Consider the following 8,924-nt stretch of genomic DNA (forward strand, 5'->3'; position numbering starts at 1 on the left):
TTCCCCTTTTAATGCATATTTATGGATAATATGGGAATCTGAATGCATGTCAATCCATGTTAATCATTTTCTACTATGTACAATTTATTTGTATGTGATATCAGAAAACAGGTTAACAGCTCAATCCTCTACATGTTTCCTAAGAAGAAAATCCTACTGTGTTCAGTGGTGCTTATTCCTCTTTGAGGCTACAATCCTGTGCACACTCACTGGGAAAAAAACATTAAATTAAATGGTATTTCTTGCAGGGTAACAACCTTCTGTAGAGTTGGCTGTAGGTGTACATAGCATAACCTATATGCATGTTTACTCCAAAGGAAATCATCCTATGTTCAGTGGATCTTATTCTCAGGTAAATGTGCATAGGATTGCAAACCTAGCCCTATTGCTCCACGAGAACAGCGCAGCTGTGCTGAGTGATTCTCATTTGTATCAATGGGAAGAAGAGTACTTACTACAGCCTCTGGGGACCCGCCCAGCGGGGTACTTAAACAGCTTCCGTAACGAGCGCCGTTTGGGGCGCACATTATGGCTACTTTGGTGGAGGACGCCATGGAGAGCTACGTGTATCCCTCTTACAACCCTTACTCCTACCGCTACCAGCCACCAAAGGGCAAAGGAGGACCAGGGCCTTGGAGGCAGCGGGGCGGCTACTTCTCCGGCTATGGCGAGACAGCGGCAGTGGCGGCCGCGGCAGCTGAATACTTCGACAACTACCAGCGGGCGCAGCTGAAAGCCATCCTGTCACAGGTGAACCCCAACCTAACGCCGCGCTTGCGCAAAGCCAACACTAAGGAGGTGGGCGTGCAAGTTAACCCGCGCCAAGATGTCTCCGTGCAGTGCTCGCTCGGGCCACGGCCGCTGCTCCTGCGCCGTCGAACCGCCAACGTCGAGCAGGAGCAAGGTAGCCCCGTCACCGGCAGCTCCCGGCCGGTGCGCTTCCCTAGGACCATCGCCGTCTACTCGCCAGTGGCCTCCCGCCGCCTCACCACTTTTCTGGAGGAACCCGAGCCACAAACGCTGACGGCCTCGCCCCGGCCGCCACCAGCGTCCTCTCAGCCGCCAGAAGTCGACGAAGGAGCGGTCGGCGCCGTCGGCGCCAGTTGGAAAAACCCCGAGGAGAGCCCCGCCGAGGCGCAGGAACGGCGGCAGCCTCAGAAGGAAGAGGCTGCAGAAGGAAAAGAAGCCTCTCAAGGTGGGGAGGAACGGCCAGCGAAGTCTCGGGAGGCAACTGAGAAGGAGGAGGCTCTGCCAGAGGAGAAGCGGGAAGCCGAGGGCGAGCTCCAGGCCGCCGAAAAACCCGCGTCTCAGCAGCAAGCGCGGAAGGAAGCGGGGCAAAGTAAGACCCGCGTGCGCTTCCAGGTGGGTGGTAGCCGCGAGACGCTCAAGCGGGAGGGGAACGAACTGGGTGAGCTCCCCGTCGATGATTGGGATGCCTTGCGCTTTCCCTTATATAAGTGGAGGGTTTTTTTGGCTGCGCTTCTCAGAGGGGTATGCAAGAAAACATTAATATAAAAGTACAATAACACATGGCCAGCAAAATAAAACAAAACAGAACAACATATACAGCTAGACATAAAAAGATCGGCGGAGTGAATAAAACTTAATGAGCCCCATCTGCCCTGTACTGTCTGGCTCTGCTATGCAAGCCTCTCCTCTTTTGGGACTCAGTTTGATCAGACGAGTGTCGCTGAAAGAAGCGCTGCTTTTCTGAATTAAAATTAGAGACACCCTTCCGCTCTTGCACCGGAAAACCTGGATTTTGGCGAACATAAGGGGCAAACAATAGGCTATGTGATGTTTGACATCTCTCTCCTTGGACGTTTTTGTTTATAATAAGAAGCAGCCTCAGTAGGCAGCAATGGCACCAGAAAAAAATAGGCAAGGAGGACAGACACCAGGAAAAAATTCGGAGGGGGCATAGAAATAGCAATGTATATTTCTAGGTGGGTGAAATATACTAGGGGTTGAACTCCTTGTTTGGAGAGAGCTCCCCTCCCCCCCCCAGCCTGGAAGTATGAACCAAGGAATGATGAGATGGAGGAGCAGCTTAACCACTTCCCTTTCTCTCAAAATAAATCTCTCAAACTTGGGGTGGTGGTGAGTTGTCCAAGCTGCCTTCAGATAAAAAAACAAACCCAAAGCTGTATGTAGTGTGCAAGTGAAACTTTGCAAGCCTGGCAGCTGCCCTGTATATTTCGGCCTGAGGCTGATTTTGGTGTTTATTAGATGGTGGCATGCCACAGTAGAAACTCATGCAGGGATGCATCACTGGATAAAGTATCCAGAGATGCAGGAAAATTACTTACTTGCATCAGAGGCTAATTGGAAGGGGGCAAAGCTGAATACTGTAGATCCTCTGGTTCTGGATTCATAGGATCTACTCATGTTTTGTAGGTTGTTGGCTTAGGCCAGGGGCGGGGGACCTGTGGCCCTCTAGATGTTGCTGAGCTGCAACTTCCATCATCCCGCACCATTGGCCATGCTGGCTGGGGCTGATGGAGGTTGGAATCCAAAACATCTGGAAGGAGACAGGCTTCCCATCCCTGGCTTAGACAAACCTTCAGGTATGTTTTCACAGTTGTGCATGTGCAATTGCCAAAATAATTTGGTTAATAAAAAGAACTCCTTCATAATTTAGGTGGTTGGCTCATGAGCCTAAGGTGTTATTGAGTATGAAGAAACTGGACTCCAGGTCATCTATAGAATTGTGTGGTTGGTGGAGGGGGCAAAAGTTCACTTGGTATACACTCTCCCTGCTTCTACATACTGTGCTGCATCCCCAACTGCCCCTGCTGTGGATTGACCCACCACATCCTTTGAATGTGTGGATCAAATGGGGACCAGAAGCAACTTAAATTTCCTCATGGCAGTAACTTGTTTCCAACTTCAATATCCTGCCTTTTTATGGGAACAATTAAGGTGATTGGCAATAGTTTATCAAAATAATACAAAATACATAAAATGCAACTTGAGGAATCAATATGGCAGAAGATACTTGTATTAAAAAGCAATATGCAAGACGTTTTCTGAAGTAAAGAGCCTTTGCTCATGTTCCAGTGGGAAGCAATGAAGCCAAAAATCTCTGGAAAGACTTGCCCAGTTACTGGGCATTGCAAAAAAAAAAAAAAAAGAGGGAGGGGAGAGGATCTTGCCTCTTGTGCTCTCCTGCTATGCCTCAGGGGTCAGAGAATAGGCATTCAGAGCAGGGGCCTCCGAAACAAATCAGTCCATAGGCAAGATTAAAATCTGTACCTTGAATTGAACCCCAAAATAAATTGGTTTCTAATTTAGCTGATATAGAATTGGAGTAATATGACTTGATCTACTGGTTCTAGTCAAGAATCCTGGCAACTGCAGTTTGGACAACCTGGAGATGATTCAGAAGCTTCTGGCAGGCCCACAGAAAGTGTACTACAATAATTGACCCAGAGGCGGGTAGGGCATGAAAGACTGAGGCTGGGTCTGACTGAGTTAATATAGGTAAGTTAATTAAACTCCATTGCTGTGGGGCTTGGCTATTGTGGAAAAGTCATCGGCCCAAGACTGTCACCTCCCACCACTAAGCCTCCTGGTGAAATAATAGCCTGCTTTATTTGAGAGAATGAAGACTATCTTGCAGGGGGAAGAAGCCTGCCTAGTTCTTTTCATTGAATACAAAAGATAATAAAAAAGTGGCAATGATCTGATACAGGATGGAGGCATTAGTGACCTCGCTCCAGGGAAAATTCTCTGGACTCAGATTCAATTTGACTTAAACAGGTTCCTGTTCTTCAAGCCTGTGGGGAAGCTGCTGCCACCTGCTCCAAGGTGAGCACAACTCAGGGTTTACAAGAGGCTGTTCAAATTTGGATGTCAGTTCCCTTAATGTTTGTGCTCTCTAGTTCCTAGAGCAGAAGTATGGCTATTACCATTGCAAGGACTGCAACATCCGCTGGGAGAGTGCCTATGTGTGGTGTGTGCAAGGCACAAACAAGGTAGGTATTGTATCGCTAGAGTGGTTGAGTGGGGTGTTTTAGCATCTTGGTGTTCCTTTCATTCCCTTTCTCTTCCCACTCCATCAGGTTTACTTTAGGCAATTCTGCCGAACTTGTCAGAAATCCTACAATCCTTACCGTGTGGAGGATATCACCTGTCAAGTAAGCAATGACCCTTAGAAGGCTATCTCTAAGGCAAAATACTTTTCCAGCTTACTCTTTGACTCCAGGCAGATTTTTGCTGTACTGCTTGTATTTGGATAGCCACATTACAATGCAGGATATATTTGTCTCCCCATAAAATACAAAGGATTTGTTTATATAGAATCAAGATGTATCATTCCATTTGGTTGGCCTTGCCTAGCTCCTACCAATTTTTGAGATGTACACCTGATTGTATAAAGGATTTGTATAAAGGACATGAAAAACCCTTTAAATCATTAAATGACAGCATATATAGTTTCGTATGTACATTTAATTGCTGCAATTCTCAGGTTTTATACTGATGATACCAAAGATAAAAGAGAATTTTATTACCTTGTAACTTGGATTATACCAGGATGGCTAATAGTTAGGATAGCTAAATTGAGAGGATCTGTGGAAATTAATTGTTCAAAGTAAATATTCTAGGCTATATCTGATCCTGGTTAGGAGGGTGCCCTTAAATCACATTCTTCTGGTTTGATTGTAATGGGAAACTGGCCTAAGAAACCAGGATATCTTCACTGAAGTTTGGTGGGTAATTGAAATTGAGGCAGTTGTTCCACTACTGCTACTAAACTGTGGTTTATTGGACTGATGTCATGAAGTCTGAAATCTGCCATAATGTATGTCTTTAGTTAATGTGGCACTGGGATAGGTCCATCATTGGATATTTTATGGAGTTGTTAAGGTTTAACTTGGGCCTGGTCCACATGTGGCAATAGAATGGACAGTTGCCTCAGACAAATGGGGAGTACTACTTTGGAATGCTGCCCCATGTAATTAAGATACTGCAAATACAGTATAGTCCATCTCTTTGCCTGTTTGACTGGCTTTTAATCTTCAGGGAAGCTTTAAATGGGGGTGGGCAGATAATGCACATCTGATCCTCAGCTGTGGCATGAAGTGATGCAATGCATTCTGCCTCATTCTACTACATGTGTAGACCAGGGTTTGAAGTTCAAGACACACCTTTCCCCACTGGGCAGCCTTAAACATGGAATTGCTGTTCATCCCTCCATCTAGAGAGAAGTTGGACTTTGTTGTCATAGTGGTATAAACTAGGTAGGATTCAATAGTACTAGCTTTTACAGTTTGCCTTAGTAGGACAGATTGCACCCAATATGCATGAGTTTTCCAGTCACTAAAGCCTAACTAATAGAAAGCAATTCTTGGGCTGCAGCAGAAAGTGTGTTAAAGTATAGAATCTGTGAACCTAGCCGTACTTATGCTCCTGAAAAATATTTCACCTATGGAAGTTATACATGGATGCATGCAATACGTTTCAGAGTTGACTTTTGTGTGCCAATTTCAGAGCTGCAAGCAGACAAGGTGCACCTGCCCTGTGAAATTGCGCCATGTAGATCCCAAGAGACCCCATCGTCAGGATCTCTGCGGAAGATGCAAAGGCAAACGTCTCTCTTGTGATAGTACATTTAGTTTCAAATATATAATCTGAACAGGGTAATAGTGAAAGAAGCCTAAATATAAATTTGCAAGTTGCAGAGATTTTGTTTGGAAGTAATAAGCTGCAGCAATGGAAAGCCTGCCAATAAAGCTGTAGTAAAGCAATTGTGAAGTCTAATGCAACCTAATGTCTACCTCATTTGTTGTAATTGTATTAAGGGGAGGGAATCTGCTTGGCATACTGTGACGCAACTAGATTTTCTTGTATGGGACAAAGACTTGAAAAGCAAGTCAAGCAACTGGTATTTTGGGGGGCTGGGGGGGGGAATGAACCTGCCTGTCCATCTACATGGATGTGTAGCAGTCTTCTTGCTTGTTACCCTCTTGCTATGCAATGCTGCTATGCAGAACCTAATGCACTTAGTGGCCGAAAACTGGGAAATGCAAATGTATGCACTAGTTTCACAGTGACACTTGCCCTGCACAAATGGGCAAAGATATGGAAAATGGTTACATTTGTAGAAAAGGCTAGGCCTGAAAGTCTATGATGTAATTGATACGGAACGGGGTGGAGCAGCAATGAATTGCCTAATGCCAGAAGTTGGTGGCAGAGATTAATTGTCCTTTAGATTTGACCAGCTGAGGTGTATTTTAAAGGTGTTGGGTAAAAACTAGACAGTTATCCAGAGTCCAAGCTGTATGCATGACTGTATACTTATAGGCACAGTAGGTACATTACTGGGTATAAAGAGAACATTATCTCAAAAGCAATGCCAGTTCAAAGGACTTTGTAGATGAGTGGTAGGATATATATAATGGCTGGCTATCATTCAAAGTTAAGACAATCAAGATTTCTTTGTCCCAAGCCAAAATAGGGAATGGCGTGCTTCTAAATATGAGGAGCTATCTTGGTAAATGTATAAATAAAGTGAACATGATGATTTATCATGGCTTGTAACTACTTCATTAAATTCTTTAACTATTTTTTTCAGTTGAAAATTACATGATCTAAACAAATAGTCAATTTCAGTTCAGAGTTTTTCTCCCATACACTTGGGAGCTCTCACAGCTGCCTTCTGATATGGACCACTTATCCCTGCACTGCATGTGGGGCAGAGGGAAAAGTGGATTGCATAGTAGGCTTGTGACTTGAGGTGAAAATTGAACCTTCTAACTTCTGGCGTATGTTCTTGCTGTTAAACTGCACCAGCTGTTGTCTAGGGCAATAAAAAACAAGATGAGTAGCATCTTCACTGACGAGGAAGGTGAGATTGCAGTACTTGACAAATTCTTGTTCATGTAGCTATGTTTGCTGTACACAAGACTAAGCATGGTTCATTCACCTAGGTTGCAGGATTACTGGAGTATGTGTATACAGCCAAGGAATAAGAACCTAGAGAAATTTGAAATAAAGTATCAAGCCACTCTTAACCAGAACTAGCTTAATAAAAGCCACTATGCAAATATGGTAAAGGCGGTCTTGGTACAATAAGTAGCCAGCAACCATGCCACTTAAATTTTGCTTGACCTGGAGCCATTACAAGAATACACCACAGGGATCCTTGGAACTTCTATGACAACCACCTCCCCACCCCCTTGAGTGTGATGGAAGAAAGTTTAAAGCTCCTATTTGCTATTGTTTCCTATTACATCAGAATTCAGGAAGCTGTGGTTGATTTCAAATGGAGGCTTTAAACTTTCTCCACTTGTACTTGAAGGAGGGGGCAGCATCTGTACATTCACTGTAGTACATTCTCAAATTGAAACTATGGTTTGCCGTTACATCTGAGCCAGGCATAGCATAACTACTTTAATAGAAGGCTAGGACATTATTATTTTTTCCAGGTTTCAAAGGCATATGAAAGACAGTAGGTGGCCACATTACTAGAGCTAACTACAAGATCTGTGTTGCAGTAATCTTAAATACTAAGTATTCACTGTTGCCTTTAACTTGTTACATATTTCAAATAGCTCTGCCTTGCTCGTATCTGCTTTCTAGTGTCCTCAGCATTAAGTGAGAAGGTTATGAAGTTTCAAATAACTTGCAACACTTTACCTAAGACTTGCTTCTGGAATAAATCTAATAGGGCAAGAAAATGGGTTGCAGTGTTAACTAGGCACAGGTTGGTTTCTCTATTTAAAAGAAAGGGGAGTTAACACCTCTAATCAGCCAAAATCACCCCTTCTACTGCCAAGATGATTTGTGCATGTGGTATATTATTATTTATTACATTTCTGTCCCATCCTTACTCCCAGAAGAAGCCCAGGGCAGCAACCAAAGAACAAAACACAAATCTCAAAAATAAAAATCTTTTTAAAAAACCATTTTAAAAAATAGACATTTTTTAAAAAAAATCTTTAAAATGTGTTAAAGCAATTCCAGCAAACATTGGGATAAGGTCTCCACTTCAAAGGCTTGTTGAAAGAGGATTGATTACATTTATATACCACCCCATAGCTGAAGCTCTCTGGGCAGTTTACAGCAATTAAGATGTTTTACATTTTTTTAGATGTTTTAAACATTCCTGCCTTAGGATAGCCTCTCAGGGGCATCTGAGGAGCCAATTTAACAGAAGTACTAAAAGACTGAAGATTTTTTTCCTGTGGCATTGTAAAGCCCTTAATTTGTAGTTAGAGCACCAACAGAAACATCCCAAAGGTGTGGAAAGAAGGTGTTTTACAGGCATGAAGACAACATATAAATATTTTAAATTTAAAAATAAGTTACATATTAACTATAACATTCCTGAAGCCGGAGACAGATTGAGTGCACCATGCTTGTTTGTGGGCTCCTGCAATCCATCACCCACCTCTATTTTAGCTTAGTATCTGGGGCCCACAAATGAGTAAATATGTCTTCTGAGGGCTAACAGAGGAAGATCTTCAGGAGATGCTGTGGATAACAGATGGTACCTGTCTTATATTTAAAGGGAGAGAATTCCAAAGGGTAGGTGCCACAGCACTAAAGGCCTGCTTCCTATGTTTTGTGGAATGGATCTCCTGATGAGATGGTATCTGCAGGAGGCCCTCACCTGCAGAGTGCAGTGATCCACTGGGTGTATATAATGGGTAAGATGATCTTTCAGGTGTCCTGGTCCCAAGCTGTATAAGGCTTTGTACACCAAAACCAGTGCCTTGAACTTGGCCCAGTAGGTAATGGACAACAAGTGCAATTATTTCAGCAGTGGGGTAACATGTTAGGAATATCCTGCCCCAGTTAGCAGTCACACTGCCACATTTTGCACCAGCTACAGCTTCTGGACCAACCTCAAGGGCAGTCCTGCATAGAGTGCATTACAGTAATCCAGCCTGAAGGTTACCAGTGCATGGACCTCAGTG

At 43.7% G+C, this 8,924-nt stretch overlaps 1 protein-coding gene across 4 annotated transcripts; it reads left to right on the plus strand.

Moving 5' to 3' along the window:
• Positions 1-471: 471 nt before the first annotated feature.
• ZAR1 (zygote arrest 1) lies at positions 472-6,530 on the plus strand. 4 transcript variants are annotated; one of them, XM_061584316.1, is made up of 5 exons: positions 474-1,362; positions 3,763-3,810; positions 3,885-3,977; positions 4,065-4,139; positions 5,494-6,530. In XM_061584316.1, the coding sequence occupies exons 1-5, from the start codon at positions 529-531 to the stop codon at positions 5,635-5,637; spliced, it is 1,194 nt and encodes a 397-aa protein (XP_061440300.1). In that variant the 5' UTR covers positions 474-528; the 3' UTR covers positions 5,638-6,530. The 4 variants fall into 4 exon arrangements, with proteins under 4 accessions (XP_061440302.1, XP_061440303.1, XP_061440300.1 ...); XM_061584318.1 differs by lacking the exon at positions 4,065-4,139 and having other exon boundaries at positions 472-1,362; XM_061584317.1 differs by lacking the exon at positions 3,763-3,810 and having other exon boundaries at positions 477-1,362.
• The last annotated feature ends 2,394 nt before the right edge of the window (positions 6,531-8,924 follow it).

This window comes from Rhineura floridana, chromosome 9 (assembly GCF_030035675.1).
Source record: "Rhineura floridana isolate rRhiFlo1 chromosome 9, rRhiFlo1.hap2, whole genome shotgun sequence".
Classification (NCBI taxonomy): Eukaryota; Metazoa; Chordata; class Lepidosauria; order Squamata; family Rhineuridae; genus Rhineura; species Rhineura floridana.

What these genes read in the sequence shown, in the direction of transcription:
- ZAR1 (XM_061584316.1), top strand. Translation starts at nt 529, where the DNA reads ATGGCTACTTTGGTGGAGGACGCCATGGAGAGCTACGTGTATCCCTCT. An exon ending in AGACCCGCGTGCGCTTCCAG is followed by an intron (nt 1,363 to 3,762) that starts GTGGGTGGTAGC and finishes TGACTTAAACAG; the next exon opens with GTTCCTGTTCTTCAAGCCTG. An exon ending in TGGAGGATATCACCTGTCAA is followed by an intron (nt 4,140 to 5,493) that starts GTAAGCAATGAC and finishes TGCCAATTTCAG; the next exon opens with AGCTGCAAGCAGACAAGGTG.